At 52.6% G+C, this 25,882-nt stretch overlaps 1 protein-coding gene across 3 annotated transcripts in view; it reads right to left on the bottom strand.

Moving 5' to 3' along the window:
* Positions 1 to 25,882, bottom strand: part of Itpkb (inositol-trisphosphate 3-kinase B) — an 89,138-nt gene continuing 63,256 nt past the window's right edge. For all 3 annotated transcript variants that reach the window (XM_055609097.1, XM_055609108.1, XM_055609115.1), the window contains exons 3-8: positions 11,302 to 11,401; positions 10,260 to 10,473; positions 6,100 to 6,304; positions 4,224 to 4,325; positions 3,325 to 3,396; positions 1 to 3,039 (exon numbers count right to left, since the gene is read on the bottom strand). In XM_055609097.1, coding sequence (XP_055465072.1) covers positions 2,824 to 3,039; positions 3,325 to 3,396; positions 4,224 to 4,325; positions 6,100 to 6,304; positions 10,260 to 10,473; positions 11,302 to 11,401 — 909 coding nt within the window. In that variant the 3' untranslated portion in view covers positions 1 to 2,823. The remainder of the gene's footprint in view (positions 3,040 to 3,324; positions 3,397 to 4,223; positions 4,326 to 6,099; positions 6,305 to 10,259; positions 10,474 to 11,301; positions 11,402 to 25,882) is intronic.

Below are 25,882 nucleotides of genomic sequence, written 5' to 3'. Positions count from 1 at the left end.
TCATGATCTCCAAAGCGTTTATTAGGGAGATAGCATCTACAGTTGACTGACAGGGCACAGGGTCATGGGGATGTAACAATCCTGGGGGGGGGGGGGGGTAGAGAGGACGGGAGCCTGTCAGGGTGTGGGAGGGTTCTCTCCTCCCCAGAAGGCACTGGTGGGCGAGCACCCTGGAGCAGGGGGTGGGGCCTATACACACAGGGCTGGCAGAATACAGGCAATCTCGAAGCTAAACATAGCCGGCCAAAGGTGAACAGTGTCTGTCTTGGGGCCACAGCTGCTCAGGGCTCCTCTGGACACGAAGGAGAGGCCCCAGAAGACAGGCAGAGCTCAGGAAGAACAGCCTAGCCTTCCATCTTAGTGTTTTGTGCAATTAAAACAACAACAAAAAAACAAAATAAATATAACTTAAACAACTTCCTAAAGGGCATTACAGTCTAGTCTGGGGAAAGCGGTTGAAGCAGCCTTCGGAGTGTGCAAAGCAGGGCTGACCCCCAAGAAATCTGGTGGCCCAAGAGCAGGAGGGCCCTGTGGACCCTGAACATAGGTACATGCACATAGGGCCCATGTCCCAGCACCTGTGTGGCCGGGACCTTGGGAGTCTCCACCAGGTCTGTGAACATGGCTTATCGGACTGCCAGAGGTTTTGGGAAACTCCATCTGAGCTCTGTCCATCCCAGTGGGGCAGGAAGGAAGGGCCTCTGGCAGCATGGAGGTGGGTTGAGAAGCTACAGTGTGGGTGCTAGCATGGTAAATACAAAAACCCAACTGAGCAAAGCACCCTGGCAACAGAACCCCAGAAAGACACCTTTCCACGCCTCTTTCCCGCAAGGCACTGCCCGGCATCGTCCCAAGGCTATTGCTAACTGGCCCCCAGTCACAGCATCTTAGCACATTACCGTGACAGGCGGCACCTTCCTAAAGTGCTCAGCAAATTTTGTTCTCTTATATGCACGAAACTGGCCCCTGGCGTTTTTGTTCTTAGCATAGTTTGCTTTGGCAAACGTTTTTCTGAGATAGCAGGAGGGAACTTTTGGCCAGATCATAGCTGTAGACTCTTGGAATGAATGGTCCCCCTCAAGCCCTCAAGCAACTAACTACAGCTGGAGAGTCCCAGAGCTGGCTGCCCAGTTGCTACTGCTCTCCCCAACTCCAGGCTGCCTGTTCCCCCACACACACATATCACATGCTGTCACAAGGTCTGGACTTGCTGATGGGGGGCAGGGGTCATGGCCTTTAGCAAGCCAGCCCACACAGGAGCTCACCCACCGATCTGAACAGGAGCCAGGAAGTTTAAAAGAGTTCCTTTTTTAAAATCTGTACTTATACATCCTCATGGGTCCCACCCCCCGCCTCCACCAACTGTCACTCACCCACCCAGCATGAAAGGGGAAACACACGTGTCACATGAGCCAACAGTTTCTTCTAGGAAGCCCAGGGAGCTGGGGTAGGTGGCCAAGACGACCACCCCTGCTCAAAGTGCATCCTGCCACCTGTGTACACCTTGGTCTACCCCCATTTCTCTTGGTCCCTAAGCAGTGCCCACTGGCCTGGTACCCAGAAGAACATCTGTACGTGTGACTCCGAGTGTCTCAGTCACAGAGGAGGTGACAGGCCCAGAGGCGCAGAGGAGAGCTCCAAAGGGCACCCCCCCCATGGCCCTTCAAGAAACCTAGGACTCCAGGAAGGAGAAGGCTTGGGGCAGCCCTGGGTACCCCTCCGAACCCTGGGGACTACCCATATGACACGGAGAAACGCTGGTCTAAGTCCTTCAAGAGAGGATTTCCAGGGAGATTTAGGAATCACTCCAGGAAGCCCTAATCCTGCTTTCCTAAGGCTCAGTGCAGCCCAGACTGTTCGGCTTGCCCACGGAGGGGCTCCAGGTTCCGTGGCAGGGCTTCCTGCCTGCCTGCCAAGGATTTGAACGGGAAGAGAGCAGTCTCCTCCCTGGGTGTGGCAGGCTCTCAGAGCTGCTGCAGATCCCTGGAGGTTGGTGTGGGCCTTGAGGATTCTACCCAGCTCTGGACATTTCCCTAGCAGGGCAGAGCAAGGCAGCAAGCAGAGGCGTCACCCCTGGAGAGCTCAGCTTTGCAGAATGTCCCCTAGGAATTCAGGGGCAGCGCTGATCCCTGTATTCCTTCTAGCCTGGCCTGAACCTCAAACATTTAACACCGGCAAGACGGTGTCCTGTGTTAGCATCTCTAGAAAGGCCACACGGTGACCCTGGAGGCTGGGGCTTCTCACTGGAGGGGTATTTGCTCGTAAGCCACATGCAGATCCCCAGAGGCTGTGTTCCAAACTCCCAGAAATTAGGACCCTGGCCTGGCTTCAGGGCCCGTGGAGCAAGACACAAATGGGGCTGTGCATACGGATAGCACCGGCCACTAGGGGGCATCAGGGTTCCACTAGTGGCCAGCCTGGCCCTGAACTTCCTGGAGTGGGGGGTTCTCCCAGAGGGAGGCAAAGCTCAATCTCTTAAGACTCTCAGCAGCCAGGGAACCCAAGGCCTTCTCGATCCATGCTGGCTTTAAGTCCAACTGACTATACAGGATGCTGGGCCTAGCTCTGTGTAATTCTCTTCCAGAAGATAGCTTCTATTTAGAGAGAATTAGAAACACCACCTCCAGGCCCTTTTGTAGGAAAGGGGGCAGGGAAGACCTAGAAAATGTCTTTCTTCTCCAAGGAGTCCTGTACTGCAGATGGGAGGCTCTATTCTAGGTGGGCGCCCAGGCAGGAATGAAGGAAGAATTAGGGGCAGCAAGAGAGATTCGAGAGGCAGAGGTGGCAGGCGAGGTGGCATGGGTAGGCGAAGTGGCAGTGGCCTCAGGTGAGTGGGCTTTCCTGGGACATTTCTGTCAGGATGTCGATGAGGTTGTTCAGCCCTGAGAGGTAACCATCCTCCCGGTTCCCCTCCTGCCAGGGGACATCGTGTTGTAGGGTTTGGCCTTCTGGTAGGGGTGTGGTCTTCCCAAAGTCAATCATCCACACCTTGGCTTGCTCCTTCTTGTCGTGGATGAAGAGGAGGGAGCTGCCAATGACCTGGAGGGAAGCAGGACTGTGAGAAAGGGAACAGGGAAGCAGGGCCGGGACAGGGGTGGGGTAGACATGACATGACAGGGCCAGGAGGAGGGAGGGGAGCAGAGACTGGAGGAGAGTAGGGCCTGGAAGTGAGCAGGGCTGTGAGGAGACACAGCTGGGGTACCCAGATATCTGAGGGAGGTGTGGGTCAGCCGTTTCACTTCCTATTGGAACTAGGGGTGATGGCGATGGGTGCTGAACAAGCGGTACAATGTGCCTGTCAAGGCTGAAGACGCAGTATCCTACCTCGTGGCATTTGAAGAAGGGAGAGACTTCCAGGGTTTCACGAATGGCCTTCAGCCGGTCCCGGTAGGCGATCTGAGGACAGAGACAGACAAGAGTGTCACATACTCCGTGTGTGTGTGTGTGTGTGTGTGTGTGTGTGTGTGTGTGTGTGTAGGCGTGGGGGTCACTGAGTTACAAGTAGCAGTGACCATGTACAAATCGCTTACCCCAACCTCCTCATCTACTCCAGCTTTCCCAGAGGAATATGTGGCTCCTCAACTTCCTCCATGAGGGGGCAGCCCATCCCTGCATGCCAGCCAGAAGAGGCAGAGCCCAGAACTGGTTGCCATGGTAACTTCCTGAGCACAGAGTGCTGTGCCCCTGACTTAACTGAGGGAAAGCCCATGGTATCTCTCTAAGCGTCTCCTCCAGACAGCCCCCAGATCCTCCTATGTTGGCAATGGGGTCTCTGATCATCCCCAACAGCCAGCCTCTGTGAGTCTCATCACCCGGGGACCTGTGTCAGGCCAACTTAGGTATGAATCCTACTCAGTCTTTTCCTACCTATGCGTCCTTGACCTCTCAAATCTTCCTGTCTGTCAAACTGAGACAAGAATGTCTGCTTACTTGTCCTCACCAGAGGGCTACTGAGGGGTTGTGGTGAAAACTCAGTTCAACACCGAGCCAGCAACAGGTGCTAAAGAACTCCTGCCGTAGCTGTTCCCTGACATGGAAGGGCAGGGTGCTGGGGCAGAGGGACTGAGGAGGATTAGTCAGTGTTCCCCAGCTTCTCTGAGCACAGATTCTGGGGACAGTCACATCATCTTCCTACACAAATATAGGGCTAGGGTTTCAGCACCACTCCTGGCCCTTGTCAGGACAGAGAAGGGATGGCCCCCCGACCCCAGGCCCTGACTCACCAGGATGTTCCGGTTTCCTTTTGTGAACTCTCTGAAGGCCTCGGTGACCTGCTCCCTCGTCTTGGTCTTCTTGAAGTCTCGGTTCACAGAGCCATCTTCCTTCTGAGGAGGGAGTCAGCAGAGGGCCCATGGGACAGACTGTCCATGATCGTGACCCTCACGATGCTCTGCGAAGATGGTCAGGTGCCCAGAAATGGTACAGCAAGCCAGGAGCAACCAGGCAATTGTCACAGACCCAACAGAGGAGGCCAGGGTGGTGTTGGGTGCCTGGCCCCAGGCTGCCTTAGGAAGTCCTGGCATTGGGAGGGACGTCTGAGACAACAATGGAGAAGCACCCTGCTCTAAGTAAGGGCAGCAGGGGCCCCGGGGAATGGACAGCTTCACTTCCTGCTCAGGAGCTTGGTCCCTGGACCCATGCGTGACTAATGGTCTGACCTGCTGCTGTGCTAGCAGCCATCTGGATGGTCAGGAAATGTGCGTGCGTGCATATATACATCCATACATACATGTGTGGATATATGTGCACGTGTTCCTATCGATGTTCTAGAATGCAGACATTCAGTTTGGATCATGTAATGCACTGCAGATCGAGGGGCTGCTCTGAAGATTTTCCCCAAAGCCAAGGTTTAAGCCCACATCGCTGCATCTCTGCTCCATGATTCAGCATCTCCACGTTCTGAGCCCAGCACTCCTTCTGTGTAGGACGGCCTGGGCAAACACACAGAGTGCTGCTCTTTTGAGACAAAGGGGGAGAAAGCGTGGGTCCAGCAGGAGCCATGACACTTGCACCAGTCCGCCTCCGCTTGGAGGCAGGTGAGAGCTGAAACATCAGGAAGACGCCCTGCAGGAAAACAGCAGGCAGCGGGCTCTCAGGGAGCAAGAGAGGGGACCTCAGGGAAACCATCCTCTCTGCTAGCGAAGACGAGGAAGGACAGGTGACAGTGTACACAGTCAGCCCCTCTGAGCCAGTGGAGGCTGTCAGCTGTGTGATGCAGAGACCAGAGACCAGGAGCACGTGTGCCTGCATGACAGGTGCCATGACATGCTATTCAGACAGACCATATATATAGAGAGAGGATATGTTTTTGTAATTTGCATCCAATCAGAGAGCTGGATATTGCCAAGAGGAAAGGCTGGATTCAAAAGACAAGGAAGGGCAAATGGCTTTCTCAAACCGCAGCTCTAGAAGCCTGTGAGACACTGGTGATCAACCATGGGAACTCACATCTACATACTATGTGAGAGAAGGCTGCAGAAGCCTCCCCTTATTTCAGCTACCCAACTCTGACTCCAGGCTGGAGAAGAGGCCCCAGAACACCAAGCTTGGGCAGAGAAAGGGAGGACCAGGGCCTCAGGGTGCACTGCCACCTTCCCTGAAGGGACGGCCACCTGGGACAATGTGGAGCCTGTGTCTCTTCTCCCTGCTCCTAGCTGGGTCTTGCAAATCTGGTACCCAGGGACCTGGACTGGAACACAGGGACAAGGACAGTCTTCTGAGGTCCTTCTCAGGGCATCCAAGAAGAAAGGCTGGGGGATGCAGTTTCCAGGGTGATCCCAGGTAACCACACACCTCCCCTCCTCTGTACCTCACTGGCAGTGAACCGACACCTTCCCTGTGGCAGGTATATAAACTGGTTCCTATGTGGGCCCTCTGTACAGCTGTCCAGATAAGTCACCCCAACCCCAAGGTCTGATGGTCCTCCATAGCCAGTCCACCTGCACGTAAGACTGCAGAATGGGCCAACGCCCTCAAAGCTGGCTGTCCACACTTGGGCCTGTACAGGTGAGGTGTACAGACTCTGGCACCCCAAGGCCTCCTTTATTACCGAGAACCAAGAGGCCTCAGCAACCTCAGGCCACACCTCACAGCTCTCACCTTGATGCCCTCGATCCTGAAGCCCAGGGTAGCTGTGGAGCTGATAGTTTCCCGCCACTGCATGTAACGTGGTTTGGTCACAGCTCGCTGGGCTTTTTCCTCCTCAGTGGGGGCCTCGGGGTCCACCTCAACCATCTTCTGGTACATGTCCTTCCGCAAGCTAGGCTTCTTCCGGGCCTTGGTGAGTTCTTCCTCCAGGTATGTCCTGCATGGGAGATGAAGGACTTGAGTGTTGGGGCTAGGACACAGCCAGCTCCCTGTAGTCATGTCTGGTGGATGAAAACCCTGAGCTGGCTGTGTCTTGTCCCAGGACAATAGTCAATATAGCAACATCTAAGATGAGGAGAGACAGAGAGCCATGCACTGTCTGGGCTGATTTGAGAAAGGGTCTCCTCAATGCACCCAGAGCACCTAGATGCTGGGATCACGGTGAAGGCCTGATAAGCTCAGAAAGCCCAACAAGGAGGCTCTTCTAGAAATGGCCGGAGAGTGGTCAGTCTGTGAAAAAGAGACAAAGGGCGGGGTTCCCCCTTGGAACTCTGCTGTGCCCCGGCAGCCTGGAAAGCATATTCTGTCCTTCCAATCTGCCTCCCTGTCCTCTCGAATGGTGAGGTGGGGCTGCATCTCTGGCATTTTGCAGCAGGGGAATCTGCAATGGCCTATGCTGGAGAGGGCTGCCCAGGGCTCTGCAGCCCAGGTGTGCTTCAGAGATAAAACTGGCACCCCTACCCCACCCCTCTCCACACGAGGTCACCAAGCCTCCGATCCCGGAAGACAAACACGCTCAGTCTCATGTGCTTCCCTGTGCACAGTAAGGAGAGAGTCTGCATGTTGACCCGATGGGGACACTGAGCCCCCAGGGGAGGTGTCAGGCAGAGACACGCCAGGCTCACAGCAGCCTGGGGCAGAGTCATTGGCCCAGAACTCTGCGGACCAATCCTGGTCTTAGCGCTATGCCCACAAACTCCCACCACCACCCCCTCCAGCTGGGAGCATGACACCCCAGTCTTCTCCCCTGCTACAGCCCTTCCACCCATGTGCATGCTGCCCAGGGCCCTTGTGAGGCAGCAGTCAGCAGTTAGCTGCAGGATAGGGAAGTGGGCCCCCTGTGGCCTGCGTGGGTGTGAGCTGCCTGCAGAGGCACCCTCCCTTCCCTCTCCGTCCACTGGTCTCCCCCGCCCGCCAGGCACTGTCCCAATACATCTCCCCACATCATTCCCTGACTGCTAGTCTGGGTCCCGGAACAGACAGAACGAAAGAGATTATTTCAGAAGCCCCTGCACCCATTTGGTATTTACACGGGAAGGAAACTCCCAGCTTCCCGGGAGACACGTGTACAAACGTGTCCTGGTTGTTTAGGAAGGGGAGGGTGCATTAGCCTCCGGTTGGATCTGTGCGCGTGTCCGTGCACGCTGGTGCCCACAGCACACCCCTGTGCATGCAAACACCAAGTTGTCAGGGGCCTGTGGACCGTGGGGGAGGAATTCACGCCTGACACTCATGAGGGTGCAGCGCAGGCCTGCAGGGCGGGCAGTGATAACTTCTACAAAGGGTTCTCAGTAGCTCCTTAAACAGGAAGCGGACACGGATGTCACCGTCCTGTTCACATGGACTTCTCTTCAAAAGGGGCCCCAGAGCGCCCTCTAGGCAGAGTCACTTGCTCCTCAGGCACAGAACAAGGCTTGAAGGAGATGTTCCTGATGGACGCAGGCTGGCTGGGTAACAGGTCCATCAGAGGAACCGTCACTACCTATCGCTGCCTTGCTGCAGAGGGAGAGCCTGAGCTCCAGCCCTTATGGAGGAGCGGAGACCTGTTCATCGACTTCTGGAACTCAGAGAATAAATCTGGGGTGGCAGAGACCTGCTCCGTGGCTGACTCAAGAGAAAGTAAGGGAGGTGCTAAGTCCATGGAGCAAGGCCAGAGCAGCTTCTCTGGGGCCCAGGGGGCTGGATGACAGAAGGTACAGCCACAGCGAGTGGGAAGTTATGAGCCCAAGGATAGAGCAGTGTGAGCACCTGCTCACCTGAAGCCGGGTCCCTAGAAACACCCTGGCTTAAGATGCCACCAGGGCCTATATGCCTTCCATCAGTACCATCACGTTTTACACATGGCTAAGGCTGGCTCGGCTGATGGCCTTCTCACCATTTTCGTAAGCCTCTGTCTCAGGCCCTGAGACTTGGTGTCTGACAAGGACGCATGAACCAGCCTCTTCCTGCAGCTAGGACATCCTCTAGGGACAGCCACAGACTGCTTATCTTGGTGCAGGCACAGAGGGCTGTGTTTCTGTGCTACTGTGCTTGGGAGAAAGCCACAAGTTACAGCCCAAAGAGGACTCCAGGGACCACTGTGGAAACTGGATCCCTGCATGTCTCCACGGAGGGCAGGCCACAGTTGAGGCGCTGGTGTGAAGTCCACAGGCCTGGGCACATTGTACCATGTTGCTACCTAAATAGGTGTCCCTGAAGACTCCTGCTCAAATGGTAGTATAGGCTACCCTCCCAGTGTGGCTTGCTGTGGACATGCAGGGGACAGTATGGCTGAGGCACCTAGTATAGTGTTCAGAGCTCTGTGTGTAGGGAAGATAGAGGTGGGGTGAGTGCCACTTCCGGGGAGATCTCTCCTTCCCTAACCCCACCAGGATGGGGTTAACTAAGCCCTTTGGATAGGAGAGCTCTGAGGTATAAAGAGGGAGAAGCTATTAAGCTCTAGGAGATGAGGGAAGCCTGGGGGAATGGTGCCCTGTCTCTGTGGCTTCCCAGGGAGCAGCCAGCCACACAAGGCAGGAGGCTCGGGCAGTGCTGAATTTCAGGTACAGTTGGCTTGTCTGGGCACCTGTAAGAATGTAGGTGGTGGGACTGTACCCACCTCCTCCTGCAGGCAGACTGAGCCCTGGTCTTCCCATGTTGGAAGGAAGGGCAGGGCCTCTGCCTGAGTGGACATATCCTAGTGCATTGTGGGAAGAATTTCCTAGAGGCAGAAATAAGGTATCCAGGATCCGAGGCTGTGCGGTGGTTGCAGGGACATTCTACTTTCTCCCTCACCCACCTAGCTTCATGTGGGCCAAGATATCCAGGGCTTTGGAACACAGGAGGAGGTGGCTAATGACGGGAAGAGCCAACAACAGGGCCTGTATTTCTCCACGACCTCCTCCCAACCCTGGGGACAAGGGCAAGGGGACATGTCTTAGCTGGCAAGGGCTGGCTTTAGGACAGAACTCCAAGGAGGAATGAGAAGGAAAGAAAGGAACTTTGATTGGCAGAATTCAAGCACACTGAGCTAGCTCTTCCTTCCTCCTTCTCGACATCTTCATATAAGAAACACAATATCGGCAGAGGCAGGTGGCTCTCTGTGAGCTCGAGGCCAGCCTGGTCTACAAAGCGAGTCCAGGACAGCCAAGGCTACACAGAGAAACCTTGTCTTGAAACGAAGAAGAAAGAGGAGGAGGAGAAGAGGAGGAGGAGGAAACACAACATTTGAGGGACTGGGGAGATAGTAAAGTGTTCGCCACACAAACATAAGGACATGAGTTCAACCCCCAGAACCCACAAGGTGGTGTGAGCGTGTCATCCTAGCACGAGACGAGTAGAGACTGAAGATGGTGGGTTCCTGGGCTGGATGGTCACTCAACCCATCCAATCAGAGAGGCTGAAGCCATGAGAGATGTCTTAAAAAACAAGTTGGACAGGTCCTTGAGGGACAACACCTAAGGTTGACCTCTGGCACATCTATACATAAAAACACACACTCATGCAGCCACCATGTGCTAAAGAAATAGACCAGCTGGACTCTTCAAATCCGATATAGGCTTCAGCTCTGAGCTCAGTCTACTGCCCAGTGTGAGTGTCTGCAGCCAAAATCAGGCTCCCTGGGCTGGACATGCCACACTGAAAATCTCAGAGGCTGAAGGTAGGGGTGCTGTCTGCTTCCTCCTGAGGCTCTATGCCCTCCAGACTATGGAGCTCAGCCCAGGCTTTGGTGCTCTTGGCAAGGTCTGGAATCACCCCAAGGCCCACCCACCAACAGGGGCCTCTGCAACTCCTCATCTTCTCTGGCTCACTAGAGAAGAGAAGCTCTTGACAGGACAGAGCCAGCGTCCCCGTGTCCTCCACACAGCCAGGCACGATGGGAAGGGACGTACCCTGAAAGAAGCCTGGCTCACCTGACGCCCATCTTGCAGTCCATCACGCAAGGCGAGTCGAAGTCGGCCAGCAGGTCGTCCATCTGGTTGTAGCGCTCCCCGTCCTTCACCACGTCCCCGTGGTAGGCTGGCACGAAGGGTCTCAGCACATCGGCCATCAGCCGGTCCAGGCAGCGCTGTTCAGACTCACAGTGCTTCTTTAGGATGCGGCCATTGGCAGCTGCCTTGAAGCTCCCTGCAGTTAAGTAGGAGGAGAGCCACTAGCCTCAGAGGAAGCCAGGCAGAGCTGGGACCCCTCCCCCCTCGCAACAGCCCCTTGGAAGCTGCATCAGAATCCCCACTCCTACTGCAGCACTGGCTAACCTGAGGGTTGAAGGTGTGGCCATTTGTAGACAGGCCCCTTACAGCAAATGGCCTCTAGACCTGGCTGCCACCTGGCTGCTCCGCCTCCTCTGTCTCCAAGCTCCTCACCTCCAAGGACTGTACAGCTCCACCCACTCCTCACTACTCTGAGCACCTGCCCCCACCTCTACTTCTTCAGCAAGCAGGTGTCCCAGGTCTTAGGAGAAAACTCTCAGTGCCTCAACAGGGGACAGAGTAGGCTAAAGAGTGTGTGTCCCAGGCACGGGCTGTCTGGGCAATGCTCCTTCAGGGCCACACGCGCAGGGAGTATTTACGCGTCTTGGTCTAAGCCTTGTTGGCCTGTAAAGAACGCGCAGGCCCGTGACTTCACAGGGGCCAGGCCCGCAGGTGGCTATGGAGGTTTCCCCAGAGGACACGGCGCGGCAAAGGGCTCCATATGGGGGCTGGCTGATGCTGCCAGCACCTTGGTAGCTAGGGGGTGACTTGGCTGCTTCTCCCCCAGGTCAAGTCCCTTCCGGGTGGAGACTGTCTCCTCGGATGTTGCAGCCCGCAGAACGGGGCAATGCAGGCGCACTTACAAGTCAGTGTGGGGGTGGCACCCTCGGCCAGGTCTGTCGTAAGGCTGTTGTCTACCGGAGCGCCCTGCCCAAGGCCCCCTCCCACACTGACCCGGAAAGTCTGGGGGAGCCGCGTCTACTACCTGCATGTCCGGCCAGCTGGATCCAGGGGTACTTCTTCTTGAAGGACATGACAAAGGGGGACCAGTGCACCATATTCTTTATCTTCCTCCATGACTTGCTCTAGAAAGCAGCAAACAGAACGCCCTGAGTGACAGGTACATCCACCCATTCTGATGAGAATCAGTTCAAACAAGGAAACTCAATGCCCAGGGGCCACACAGACGGCTCAGGCGCCCACAGGTGGCCTCCCAACACCTTGTTGGCCCTGTAAAGAAGACAGCTTTGCCACAGTTTACAAACAGGTTGAGCAAGGAGCCCAGGGGATTTCTTAGGGGCTGTTCATGGGCAAGTGAAGGAGGCAAGCACAGTGCTCCGAATCCAGGGCTCCTTAACCCAGCCCCTCCTCCGGCAGCAAACGATGAAGCCCACGTTGCTCCTTTTCACGTACTCTCCCACTGCCTTGGCTTCACCATCTGTCTGGTGGGGGGCAGACAGCTATTCCAGCAGGTTCTCGGGACTCATGGGTACTAGGATTCTGGAAAATTACTTCCTTTGTACCAAAGCAGCGATCTTGGACTAGAGGGTCACTGTCACTCGGCAGCAAGGGCGTCACTGCACATTTTATCTGCACACGTTATGATAAATGAACACTGATGAAGCGCTCCACAGAGGGGCCATGCTACAGGGATGTGACACCTTAAACGAAAGGGACAGAGTCATTTCTAAGTGTGGCCCATGTCGTCTTTTGCAAGGCAGTCAGAAAAGGAATGGTAGGATCGGGGTAAGGGGAGGTAAGGGAGCTCCCGGCACAGGCTTTGGGGTTGGGGGGGGTTCTTCCCCACTTCTTTCAAAGTGCAGTAGCTATCAGCAAGGGCCTGGCACAACACCAAGGGCCCTTTATCCAAACATGGTGGACTCTCTAGGCGGGGAGAGTGGTGGCAGGCGGCCTTTCCAGGGCCAGGCAGGTGTTGGTTCTTACAGCCCAGCTCTCCATGGCTTTCAAGAGGCTCTGGCCTCAGCCTTGGCATAGCCATGGCTGGGCTGTTGCTGTGGAGCAGATCTCCAGGAGACAGCCACTGCAAGATCCTTGCCTGCATCATGCCCTCCTCCCAGTACCTGTCTGATGAGTCCTCTGCCAGGCTCGGGACTTATCACCCCACTAAACGAAGAGCTGAAGTGACCCACTGCCCTCCATGGTCAGCTGTTGTCTAAACACTGCCTAGACCCCACAGGGCTGGTCTCTGTCCATAGAGGCGGGGTGACGGAGCCAAGAGCCACCAAGCTTTGGAGTGCAGAGGCCTGTTCTCCCAGGTCCCACGGCCCTTGGATGGACAAGCAGCGACCTCAGTGCCCCCATCTGTAACTGGGTCCCCTGTGGCCCCGTGGAGTCTCCGGTGATACAGGCCTTCCTCCTGCCATGTGCTCTGCTCTGCACATGGCAAAGGTCAGGCAAGCCATAAATACTCACTTTGTCCTGACTTCTGATTCTTCTTGTTTATTTTATTTTTCCTCCAAGACACAGACACAGTGCTGGCAAGAATTCACCAGACATTTCCAAAGAGCCAGAGGGAAAGTGGGGTGGCCATGAGGTGAGCCAATGTGATTAACCATTTATAAAGCCCCGCCCTCAGGCCCACAGTGCTAGATTCTGACCACACAGTCAGAGCCTCCAGAGCCTAGTGTCTCCATCTCTTTCTGTCTAGAGCAGTGGTTTTCAACCTTCCTATCGCCAGGATCCTTTAATGCAGTTCCTTGTGTTGTGGTGACGCCCCAACCATAAAATTATTTTCGTTGCTACTTCATAACTGTAATTTTGCTACTGTTAGGAATTGTAATGTAAATATCTGATTTGCAGGATGGTCTTAGGTGACCCCCGTGAAAGGGTCCTTCAACCCACGCAAAGGGGTCGTGATCCACAGGTTGAGAACCACTGTTCTAGAAAGTCAATGAAGCTGGATCCCCAAATGGCCAACATCACCTATGGGGCAGGGGCATATTTTGTGGGTCAACAAAACTGATCCCACAAGGAGGTTAGACTCTTTGCGAAAGTCCCTTCCCGCCTGACCCAGGGCTCCAGCTAGCTACCTTCCCTCTAGCAGGTCTCTCTTATCTCAATAATTTGATGGCTCTGTATTTATTTTTATAATGTTCAAGGAAAAAAATCTCTCCCCTGCTCCCTCTCTTTAGGGGGAGAGAGATGGGGGTGAAATACCTAAAATATCACTGCACCTCAGCTCTCCTAAAATCCTGTCCGACTAAGGCTGGACTATGTGCGCACAGGGAAATCCCGTGTTGAGTGTCTGTGGCGTTGCTAGGTACCGTGCTGACATCAAGGGAAGCCTCTTGGCGCTGGCGGGCTTGTTTCCATTTTGCTCGGAGACATTAGCACTGCTCCAGGTCACACAGCCTCCAACTCTTTGCCATTTAACTCTGAAGACTTTGTCTCAGCCAACAGGATGAGACGCCCCTCGTCTCTCCCCTAGTTATAAAACAGCCTCACACAGACAGCGAGCACTTTGTCACTTTGTCACAAGACTGACCTTTCGGACGGGGGAGGCCTGAACAGACCTGCCCTCCCCTCCCTCTGAGTCCCAGGCTTTTCCCAGAAGGCCCTGGCTGACACACACTCGGGCAAGGCACATTTGACAGACGGTGGATGGGAAACGGCTCTTTCTGGGTTAGACCTTCTGTTCTGCTCTTGCCGAAGTCAAAGACAAAGTCACTGAGTTCTCCATGTTTGGGAAAATGCCCTCCCCCCCCCCCTTCTCTTTTCTTTTGGTCTTTCCATAAAAGCAGCTAGGGTTTCCCTAGTGATCCGTGCCCGCCCTCTCTGGGGGAAAGCCTGGTGCTTCTCCTCCCAGGCCTCACGGCCAACTTTGTTCATTGTGCTCTCCTGGCAGAGGTCCCAGGAGGTTGGTGTGGTGCAGGCCCAGGCAGGTAGGACACTCAATGACCCTTCCTGGATCCTGCTTAGAAACTGTCTGCCGCAAATGCCAGTGAGCTGCGCTCCGAGGGGACAAGAGAGAACGAAAGGCCCAGTAGCTGCTAAGGCAGAAAACTGCAGCTAAAGACAAGACTGTACCTACGACTGACCACCCCCCCCCCTTGAACGAACAGTGCTTTCAAACCAAGCGAAGAAGCCTCAGCCTTGTTGCACTACCTTCCCACCTAGCCACAAGGGGGCAGCGTGGACTGTTTTTAGAACTGTTCTTATCTTTACTCCCTGCACAGGATGGGAATTAACCCAGAAAGCTGAGCCACTCGTGAGCCCAGGAGGGCTAAGCACGCCTTATGTGAAATCCCTGGGACCAGAACTGCTTCCGACTTTTCCCGGACCTCACAGTACGTGCACTTACACCTCGCTGCATCTTTTAGACGGGACCCAGGTCCCCAAGGTGAAACTCCTTTTGTTTCACACACACCTCGTTCCCACAGCCCAGACGTGATCTTACTCCTTCAGTGCACCTGCGTTTTGACTGTGACTCCTCGGGCGAGGTTAGGTACACAGTTTCCGGTGTGCAGCGACCATGAACACGTTCAGAATGCTTCGGAGGGTGGGACATTTTGGAGTAGGGATACTCATTCTGTAGCTCCTTCGGAATCTCTTGCTGGCCTGGGGCAGGAGAGCGAGGGTGGCTGATCCTCACGAGCACCAAGCCCTGGCTGCTCAGGCATGGGAGACAGCACCTTGCTGAGGACCAGCTGTAAGTCAGTGTACTTCTACCAGCACATCCTGGGCAGAGACAGGAAGCCTCGGTGTAGCTCCCCAGGGGCCCTCCCGCTCAGCTGCCTTTTTCTGTTGCAACTCAGGTCTCAGTTTCTAGAGCAGGGGCAGAAATGTTGCCAGGGATGCTTCACCAGCCACTCTCCTTCCCTCCCTCCCTCCCATTCAGAACCTGGGAAAAGGCCTTGGACACAGCTAGCAAGGACAGGCCTGCCCCCAGGAATGCCATCATGGCTCCCTAACACCCTATCACCTAACAGAGAAAGAAGGTCCCAGCACAGATGCAGGGCTACTCTGGATGTCCCCCTATACTCACTTCACACTCTGACTCTCTTGCATGCCTGACACCCTGCGGGGCATGCCATTTTCCTATCCATCTCCAGGTTGTGCAGCCCTCATCCACAATGCCGGAGACCCGAAAGGTTTTGGGTTTCAGGCTATTTTCTTCCCTTCCCTTCTTGGTCTGGGACTCTGGAGTGCCTGAGAGCCACCCCATGCAGCTAGGACACTAGGGACAGCGGCGAAGAAAGCTCTCCCACCAGAGACCTTGCTTCAAGTCACTCTTCTCCCCAAGCCTGACTTTCCTGTGCTGCCACCCAAGGGCCCTGCAGTCTTTGCTGTTGCTACCCAAGAACTGAGGTGTTCTTGCGCTCCTTGGCCTCCCTGCTAGGCGGCCTAGCAATCTGCGTCTCTGGTGTGAAGGTCACCACTTGGCTTCTTCCCTCCTCCTCATCCTCCTCCTCCTCCTCCCAGAACTAAAAATAATGGCAGCTGAAGAGGAGGAGGCAGCAGATGAGGAAACGCCTGACCATGCAGAAGCCATGCCTGCACCAGGAGCTGGCCCGCCTCGGCCTCCCTCAGGCTCAGATGGCCGCATCAGGCCTAGAGGGAAGTAACAATAGTCGGAAACTGGGAGGGCCAACAGGAAGACGGAGGGGGGCAGGCTCAGTCCTCTTCCTCATGGAAAAAGGCAGAGGACAAAGGACAGTTAGCTTTGTCTGGGAAAGGGAGCCAGGCATCATGGCTGTCCCACAACCCTCCCCAGGCCCCCTCCCTCTCGGCCTCCCCAGAGATTTTTATTTTTACTTTGGTAAATCCAAAAGAAAAAAAACAAAAAAAACAAAAAACAAGGCCGAGCTACTGGAGGGTGGAAATTTACTGAGGGCCTGTGCCGGACAGCAGACAATTGCATCCTCCATCTTAGCCAAGGTGGGCGAGTGAGAGACACTCTCAATACACTTCCTAAGGAGAACTTCACAGGCTTAGGGGCCAGAGCACTTAATCCCGCCTTCTCTGCCCAAGGCTCCACAGGACTGGGGCAGAGCCACAGCGCGTGGAGACAGTAACAAGCAGCTCACGTGTGTTGCTGCATGCCTTTGACAGGCAGATGGCATGCATCACTAAGCGTGTGATAAGCACAAGGAACATATACTAAGGTTATCCCAACTTGCCATGGAGGTACCCTCATCATCCTATTTTACAGATGTGAACACTGAGGCACACAGAAGGTAAGCGCAAGCCTGTTGAGAGTCCCAGGTCTGCACCATTCAGCTAGGCTGGCCCCTTTGTCATTTGTAACATGTGATTTTTTTATAGCCAGATGGACTTGGGCTCAGATCCTGTTAGTCCTGGCTGATGGTCCTGGGCCGGTTACCAAACCTCCTGAGCTTCAGTTTTCTCCATCCTTGTAAAATGGAAACACCACTTGGCCAACACCATCAGCCAGCAATAGGCTGTTCTCAAAGTTAAGTCACACTTTGCCTGTGCGGGGCCTGCTGCAGTCAGGGACACTCAACCTCCTTAAAGGTTTGTCTGCTCTCTGAGCTCCCGACAGCTGGAGCCTGCAGGAGATGATGCCCAGGACAGGCAGCTGTCTCTGGCTTGGCAGCAGGGCCTGACACCCTCCTCCTCCCCACTCCCAGCCTGGGTCCCACCTTTCCAGGAAGAGGGGAGAAGGGGAATGACAGTCCTACTCCCGGCCAGAGAGACAGCTTGCTCCAAACACCATGCCGATTCTGAGTACGCGTGAGTACTCACAGGCTCTTCAGATCTAGGAGTCTAGCAGGGAGGCCGGCCACCAGCGGGCCTTCTGGTCCCACCCCAGGCCAGGGCACCCTGGGTCCCACCCCAAGCCAGGGCACTCTGGGCTGCTGTGAACACCTCTCTTGTCCCTGAGGCAGAAGGCCATGCAGCCAGCAAGCTCTTTGGGTGGCTATATATGCATGAACGCAGACTGCTTTCTCCTGGCAAGGAGATGACGTTTTAGAAAGCCAGGCTCTGAAAGGAAGTTTGCCACAGAAAGGGGAAGGAGCTCAAATGTCACCTTCACTCCCCTTTCACAAGCAGCTTGCAGAAGGAAACCTGGTTCCGAAACTCGGCCGGCCTCCGTAGCCCTCCTGTAACCCTCAGAGCCCCTGAGATGGAGAAACCGCCTGGTTATAAGTGCAAAAGCCCAAAGACACAGGTGGAAGTATAGAAGGGACAGGAATTCTGACTCTGGGGCTGAGCGCTGGGAACTCCCACCTAAGGAATTTCTAACAAGGAAACTTTTGAGGAAGGGCTTACAGGCGGATCACACAGCTATATTTAGAAAATTATTTCCAAGCAAGACACACTGGAGCAATTCATATTCCTGAGAGATAGCGCTGGGCCGCCTGTGGCGAACGGCACCCTGTGACACAGTGCAGACCTGCTAAGAACCAGAAAACCCCAGCCGCCTTCCAAAGACACTTCTGCAGCCCGGTCCGGCAGAAGCTGACTGCAGCTCCGGGCTGGGCTGTGAGTCACCCAGCTCTCGTCTCCTGACAGGCTGTTGCCAGTCTGAGTTCAGCAGCCATGCCTCTGTTCACGTGCAGACTGCTGGAGGCGAGGCACAGGAAACGGGCTGCCAAAAAGGCACACCAGTGAACCCCCAAGTGCAAGCTAGATGCGTCACCCTCAGAACAGGAGGCCCAGGTCATCCTGACGTCTGTGGGGATGTGTGACTTTCACAAACACTGTGACTCATCACTGTCCCTCCTGTATCTGTCAACTTGGGGCCCTGCTGGTGGCAGCGGGTGCTTATTTAGGCCTGCGGTGTGAGGATCCCACAGGGTCATCCCAGAGATAGCGTGCTTTCCTCATGGACATAGCCCACCTCTGCCAGTATCCCCAAGGGGACAGAACTGGGGGTCATGCTCAAACCATCACCCTGGCAGCTTGTATGCCCACTGAAGTGGAGAGGAGGGGGTCTCCCACCCCGTAGGGCAGGGGCACTCACAGTGAGTGCTTCCTTCACTTTTTGCCTCAGGTTGTAGGGGCTTGACACCTGCTTGTCGAGGTACCACAGAGCACCTCAAGACGTTACGCTGACAGAGAGCAAAACAAAAAAACACAGAAGCAATACTCATAAGTGTCACTGTACTTTCTACCCAAGAACCTTTGTGCTCAGTCCACAAAAGACCCCCGTCTTGTCTGCAGAGCTTACAGAAGGTTGCTGGTTCTCTTAGACAACTACAGCTCGTTCCTCATGGGTACCAGGGAGTGAGACACCTGAGGGTGTGAGTGAGCCATCTGAGAACATCTGGAATGGCAGAGGTAGAGGAACGATAGGACCTGAGGGTCCTCCCAGCCAGGGATTTCAACCTTCGCAGACTTGGTGTAGGCCTCCGCCCAGCTCTGAGAGGCACGCCGCCTTTGAGAATCTGGGAAGAGAGGGATGTTAACCTGCTATCTATCTGGGGTGTATGTGTGTGTGTGTGTGTGTGTGTGTGTGTGTGTGTGTCCCCCAGGCATCTTATGAACTCTGAGTCTGGATGGAGCCTGAGAATGGCACAGGGTGAACAAATTGTCCCAGGACCTCTGTCCTCTCCAAGTGACCAGATCCCTGTCTGGTAAGCTGGGCCCCCTCTAGGCCTCTGGGGACAGCCCACATTTAGAAACTGTAGCATCTCTTCTAGGGAACAGAGCAGCTGGCTGATTTATTCCCCTTAACTTTTGATGTTATTATTAGGCACATCTGTCTCTGAGTGAGGTCACCAAGGAAAAACCCAACCAGAGGAAAATAGTTTCAAGCAGTCGTCATTTCAATCTTCGGAAAAGGAAGCAAGTGGATAAACTAACTACCAGAGGGTTCCAGAATTCAGGATGACCAAAGAGGAAAATGGAAAGTGCGTGTTCTGGGAACAGGGGTGCTGGGATGTGTGCACAGTGCAGCCGCAAGCTGCTCCTGCTCCCCTTTCCCCAAGCTCAGCTCTTTCCTTCCCCTACTACAAAGGCCAGGCAGCCAGCCACTTCCCCCAAGCTCAAAGATCCAGGCGGAGAGCCTATCAGTAACAAGTGATCAGGTGACATGGGACAGAACTTCTTCACCGGCAGCCACCAGGTTTAACTTTGCTCAGTTATAATTTTTTTATATATAATTTTCTTTTTCTTTTTTTTTGTAAATTAGTTGCCAAAATTTGTAAATCAGATTTCATACGAAGGTCCGATGACTCTTTGACACACTTGAGCCTGCAGTCCTGGCATTCTGGGACTCAACAGTGGCAGCTTGGGATGGGGATCCTATTTTAACCTATCTGTCACCAGCCTGGCCCGACAGCATCTGCATTAAGCAACAACCAAACGTGAACGCGCCACAGAAAGTCCAAAGACCCAGACCTCAAACATGGCGAGGGCTCTTTCTCCACCTGCAAACAGAAGAAAATGATGGGCACATGTGGCTCTTATTCTCTTGGAAGGATGAGGAAGGAAACAAGAGAAGGGCTCAAGGAACTGAGCACCACACCATGAGCTGGCTGGTATGTGCCCACATGTGAACAGAGATTAACACACACACACAGAGCCAGTGTCTTGGACTGGATTAGTAGCCAAGGCAGGGACAGAGGAACAAACACACCAGAGGCTTCAGAGGTCACCTAGGAGGGTAGAAAGTGAAGTTGAGGGTTTGGAATGTGCCAAGTACACCTGGTTCTGGGATTGGGCACCTGATCCCACTTGCTTTCCAGGGCCTGGGGCCAAGAACCCAAGATCCTACTCATTCCATGCGCTTCTCTCTCTTACATGACGCTCAGCTTCTCCAAACCTTTGCAGACAGACGCCAGTCTACGCCTGGGGCTCTTCTGGGTTACTACCCTCCAAGCCCTCTCTCCCTGCAAAACTGGCCTGTTTATGTGTGCCTAGATGTGTCATGCTGCTGGGCCTGGGGCAGCCCATCTGCTGGCCATCACCTGACTCACCTAGAGAACAAAGATTTATTGTTAAATGGTGGCTCTCAACCCCTCCGCTTTGTGCCTTCCAAGGCCCTGTACATCCAGGGGCCCTGCGCCCCCTGAATGGCTTCTTATTTCTTCGGGGTTATTCCTCCACACCTCACACAGTCCACAATCCTTTTGTTGCTGGCTTTACAGCTCATTCAGAAGGTCTGGTTATATTATGAGCATCACTCCCTACAGCAACGATTCCTGAGGGAGGGCCCCAGGCCTTAGCAGTACACTTCCTTCACAGAGTTGGGAACTAATGGATGCATGCGGAAATAGCCATGAGCCTTCCAAGACCTAGTTTCTGGCTGAGAAGGCAGAAGGGGGAATCTTGCTCGGTATCTACAGCCATAACTGAAAGTGTCATCCATAACTGGATGCAAGCTGAGATTTCTAGACCAGAATGATGCCTCCTGCACTCCTGGGAGCCAAGAACCAGAGGAAGAGCCTTCAAGCCCTGGCATGAGCTGGCCACATGGGTATAGAGATTAAGACACCAGCCTAACCCCAGGGTCAGAGGTAAACAAATGCCAACCCGGCTACTCAAGGGTTAATCTGGAAGTCCCTGGCCCTATCAGACCACCTGCATCCTCTGACCTCAATGCTGCTCCTGGCTGTAGCCATCAGGGCTGAGGCTACTTTTCTCCCATAGACCCAGGCCAGGGCTGGTCAGGGCCAGGCAAATGAGAAAGGCAGGTCCACGAGGCTCTGTTGGTTATAAGATGAACATCAGGGCAGAAAGAGTTAGACAGAAAGGTTGCCCGGCTGGGAAGGGTCTTGCTTCTAGAGTCAGCTCCGCAGCTCACCCCACCCTAGCCCATGCTGAGTACTCTCTGCCTGCACTAGCTTCCTTTAAGAGGGTTTAGAGAGGTGCAGGTTGAGTGAAAACAGCTAGCCCCTTTCTGGCAGTGACAGCTTCGCTACCTCCCTTCTGTCCTGGGAATCCAGGGGCCCTGGTTTGTCATTCCCTGTCTCCGTTTGCTCTGTTTTAACTAGCACAACCCAGACCACATGCATCCACTGTGGCCACCCCACTGTGTTCTGGCTTCAGGCTTAAGCCCAGGGAGCATGAAGCCCAGGAGGGGATGAGCAAAACAGCAGAGGATGCCAGGCAGCTTTATAAAGGAAGGCACAGTCGTCCGGCTACAGAGAAGGAAGGCACTAGTTTGGGGAGTAAGTGAAGGACGTTCTGGGGGGAAACATGTCATTTCTGCTGCATCTTTAAGAGCTGTGAAAGGAAAGCAGAATGTGGGACAGAGGGAAGGTGGAAGGGAGGAGGGCTTCAGGCTTAGAGAAAGCATGAGCAAAGGCAGAGGAACAGAGGGCACACAACAGAGCAGCAAACAGTGCAGCACCAAGGGGCAGAGAAGGTTAAACTGCAGGGACTGTAAAATGCAGAAGACAGGCCATACTGATTCACCACCTTTCAACCCATATCTCAACCTTTGGTCCAACTCTCAAACACTGTGTCAGTCTTAGCCCCTCCCCCCCCTTTTTAGCCCCCAATGCTGGGGATTAGACCCAGTACTATGGGGCACATGCTCCACAACTGAGCTAGCTATACACCCCTAGCCCTAGACTCTTAATAATGCATACATGTGTCAAATACACAGAGAGGGACCTCTTGTCCCTTACAAGTATCATACTCTACATGGAAGCTCATTCGGAGAACTCTGGTTATAAAGCCAGCCCTATTCCAGGGGTTAGCCAGGTGACCTGAGGTCGCATCCACTTGTTTCAGAGCACAGGGAGTCTGAAGAGTTGGGAGACAGAAGGACCCAGAGAGGACAGAAGCACCCAAGATGACCAAGAGAGCCAACAAATCTGGGCCTAAGGGAGCCAGTGGAGACTGATGTACCAACCAAGGACCACATGTGGAGAGAACCCAGGCCCCCTTCTCAGGTGCAGACCATAGGCAGCTCAGTCTCCATGTAGGCCACCTAGCAAGGGGAGCAGGGGCCGTCTCTGACAAGAACTCTATTGCCTGCTTTTCGATCACTTCTCCGGGGCAAGGTGGTCTTGCCAGGCCATAGAGGAAAAGGATGCACACAGTCCTGATGAAACTTGATAGGCTGGGGTCACTTGGTAAGGGAGGAGGGATCCTCCTTCTAAGGAGAGACTGGGAGAAGACGAGGTAGGGGGCTACAATTGGGATGTAAAAAAAAAAAAAAAAAAAAAAAAAAAAAAAAAGACAGCTCTAGACCCACATGGAGGGAGCCCCCCAGGTTTCATGAGCGACTTCCCAGCATTCTCTTTCAGCAGAATTCACTGTGAGCTGGTTTGTCCCCAAACCCTTTGTGATTACATATTCCTGAGCTTCGTGCCCAGTCTAGAAGTTGAGTCTGGAAGAATGACTGTTGTAAAGGCATGGAAACAGCCCCATTGCCTCCATCCTGCCATTTGAGGTGAACCACTTAGGGCTTTGGTTTGTGTTTAAAGCATGGTAATGGGAGCTGGGGAGATGGCTAAAGTGTGAGAATCTGAGTTTGGATCTCTAGGCTGAATGTAAAAGCCAAGGGCAGATGCAAGTGCTGAGGGATGGAGGTGGACACCCAGAGCTCAGTGGTCAGTCACTCCAGCCAAAACAGCACGCTGCAGATTCAGGGAGAGTCTGTCTCAACGATGAAGGCGGAAAAGCAAACGGGCAGGACCCCCCAGCTTCAGCTTGCCTCCACGCTGGTACACACACACACACACACACACACACACACCACAAACAAAAACATGTCAATAGCACAGACATCTGATAATCTAAAGATAAGAAAGGTACTGTGACTTCTACAAGTCACTGTGATGGGATTTTTGTAACGTTATGCTAGATTTTCCTCATCTAGCCAGGTATCTGTTGCTTCAGGTGGAAAAAAAAAAAAAAAACAACCTTTCAAATGAACATGACTAAAAAGAGCTATTGACTAACTCAGGGAAAAGCAAGATCAACAATATGCAAAGAAGATGCATTTTCTTGAAATCTGATAAATTTACAGACATCTCAAAACCAGAAACTGTAATGTTCCTTTCATTACCGCTACACACCAATACCTAAGTAGAACACTTGCCAGTTTCCAAAAAAATGTAGTTGGCAAGTGTTTAATCCATGAATAACTCTGCCTTTAAAATTGTGCATGATTCTATACATACAATTCAGAATATACATAAAATTCTTCATATACATAAAATTAGCAGAGGCTTCACTTTCTGCATTTATTACGGTTTATTCATTCATTAATTGCTGAACATAATTTTTGTCACTACAGAAATAATAAATTGTTGTTTTTGTTCTTTTTTTAAATATACTTTTGGAGCCAGATATGCTAAAAACGCCACTTGTCACTTCCGACGAAAAAAAGTTAGGAAAGGAGGGCGAGTCATCTGAAACAGCTAAATCCAAATCACCTCAGGCCAAGGAATACCGACCAGAAAGCGGCCAAGAACTCTGACTACCAAAATGTAAAACTGCCCAAGTGTCAAAAGCAAGAGTCAAATAAGCTGGAGAAAAACTTTTATAAAACACATTATGGTCAAAGGCTTAGGTTCTGTATGTAAAGAACTCAAACAAAACTGCAAGATGCCAACAGACAACCTAGCAACCTATGTATAGTCCAGCACATATACATGTATGTATGCAGTGAAAACAATACACCATTTGTCTATCAAATTATCAAAAGGTTAAAAAAAAAAGTACAGGTGAACTCTGCAAAGAAGGCTACAGTGGCATGCAGGCCAACACACCATGGAGACATGCTCCCAAAATGCACATGAGCTTCTGGAAAAATAAAAATAAAAAACAGCTCAGAAATAGGTTTCTAGGGCTCTAAAAGTGTCTCAACCTTTCATTTACTTATTGTTAACCTCTGGAAATCTACTTAAGGAAACACTCTAAAATAAGGAAAAAGTTACAAACACAAAAATGTTAATGAAGCCATTGTTTCCAATGACAATAGTTTTGAAAATAGCCCAGCATCCAACAATGGAGGAATGATTAAATAACGTGGGTACATCCGCACAGGATTTAATTGATCACTGACCTAACTGATCATTCTGTCTTCAACTACAGAGACTAAAAAAATGACATGAAAGTTGTTGCTATAATATTACGCTGGTGGAGGTGGGAAGGAGGCCAGGCCATAAAAATGTGCACAATTTGTTTCTTTTGGCAGTGCTGGCACTGACATCCAGGATCTTACATGTGCTAGAGACATGCTCTACCACTGAATTACATGCAATGGCTCTAGATGGACTGGCTTTAAAAGGCTGCGAAGCCATTGATAAGAGTGGTTGTCTTAAGTACACATTTCTGCACTGTGCTCTTACACTGACCTCGATAAACTCTCTGACCCTTTGCTCTGGTATTTCTTATATTCTAGCCTAGTGCATGCAAAGAGGCTGCCAAGTGTCCTCACACCCTTTCTTGGTATGATGGAATATAAACTGACAGATTAATAAGCAATACAAGACAGGTTTGATGCCACACGGGTAGATCTCTGTGAGTGTGAGGCCAGCCTGGTCTAGATGGTGAGTTGCAGGCCAGCCAGGGTGACACAGTGAGAACCTGCCTCACATCAGAACTATGACCATCATGACCAACAGGGTCTGTGTTTATTTATGATGACAGCATTCCAGTGATAGGTTTTGGTTTACACATATGCATGTTTTTTTCCTGTATGTATTATGTATATTGTGTGCGTGCCTGGTGCCCTTGAAAGCCAGAAGAGAGTACCAAGTCTCTTGGAACTGGAGTTACATGTGGTTATGAACTGTCATGTTGCTGGGAACTGAACCTGGGTCCTCAGTAAAAAAAAAAACAAGCGCTCTCAAACACTAAGCCCTCTCTCTGCCCCTACTTTCTGTTTACTCAGTTTCTATATAGCGGTTAGCTTATTTTTATAACAGTTATTTATATATATATAAATATATATATAAATATATATATATTTAACTGTGTGTATATATATATATACACACACACACACACACACATATATGTATACACACATACACAGAGAGAGATCACATGAGCAAACTGCAGTACTATCTTACCCAGTTCTTCCGTGCCTCTTCTTGTGTCTAATATGAGAACATAGTGCCCTTCAACAGAACCCTTTCTCTGAGAGACACCAAACTTCCTTTCCCTCTGTGTTGGTCCCACGATGTCAAGGCCAAACCTGTTCTCTGCCTAGTACGACTGCTCTGCCATGACTTCAGCAAACTGCAGAAGCCTAGGAATATTGATGAGGGGCCAATTTGATGGAAGACAGCTATAATAGCTTGGTGGGGGCCTTCTAAGTGTTAAAAGACAAGCCAGGAGGCTGGAGAAATGGCTGAGCAGTTAAGAGCACTTGCTGCTCTTGCAGAGGACTTGGGTTCGGTTCCCAGCACTCATATGGAGGCTCGCACCATCTGTAACTCCAATTTAAAGGACCTGATGTCCTCTTTTGGCCTCTGAGGGCAGCAGGCCTCTGTGGACAGACATACCTGCAGGTAAATCCTTAGAAACATTAGAAAAATAAAATAAATCCTTAAAGAAAAACAATCAGCGAAAACAGCAGCGGCGATGACACAGATTGAAGAAAATCTTCAATAAGAACAGATGGACCCACTGAGAGCAGGGGCCATGATCTCAAACATGCTACAAGCATGATG

This window comes from Psammomys obesus, unplaced genomic scaffold (genome assembly GCF_907164565.1).
Source record: "Psammomys obesus unplaced genomic scaffold, mPsaObe1.curated_primary_1811, whole genome shotgun sequence".
In the NCBI taxonomy this organism is placed as follows: domain Eukaryota; kingdom Metazoa; phylum Chordata; class Mammalia; order Rodentia; family Muridae; genus Psammomys; species Psammomys obesus.
Note: the sequence above shows the minus strand (reverse complement) of the source record. Positions and strands in the feature narration are given on the sequence as shown.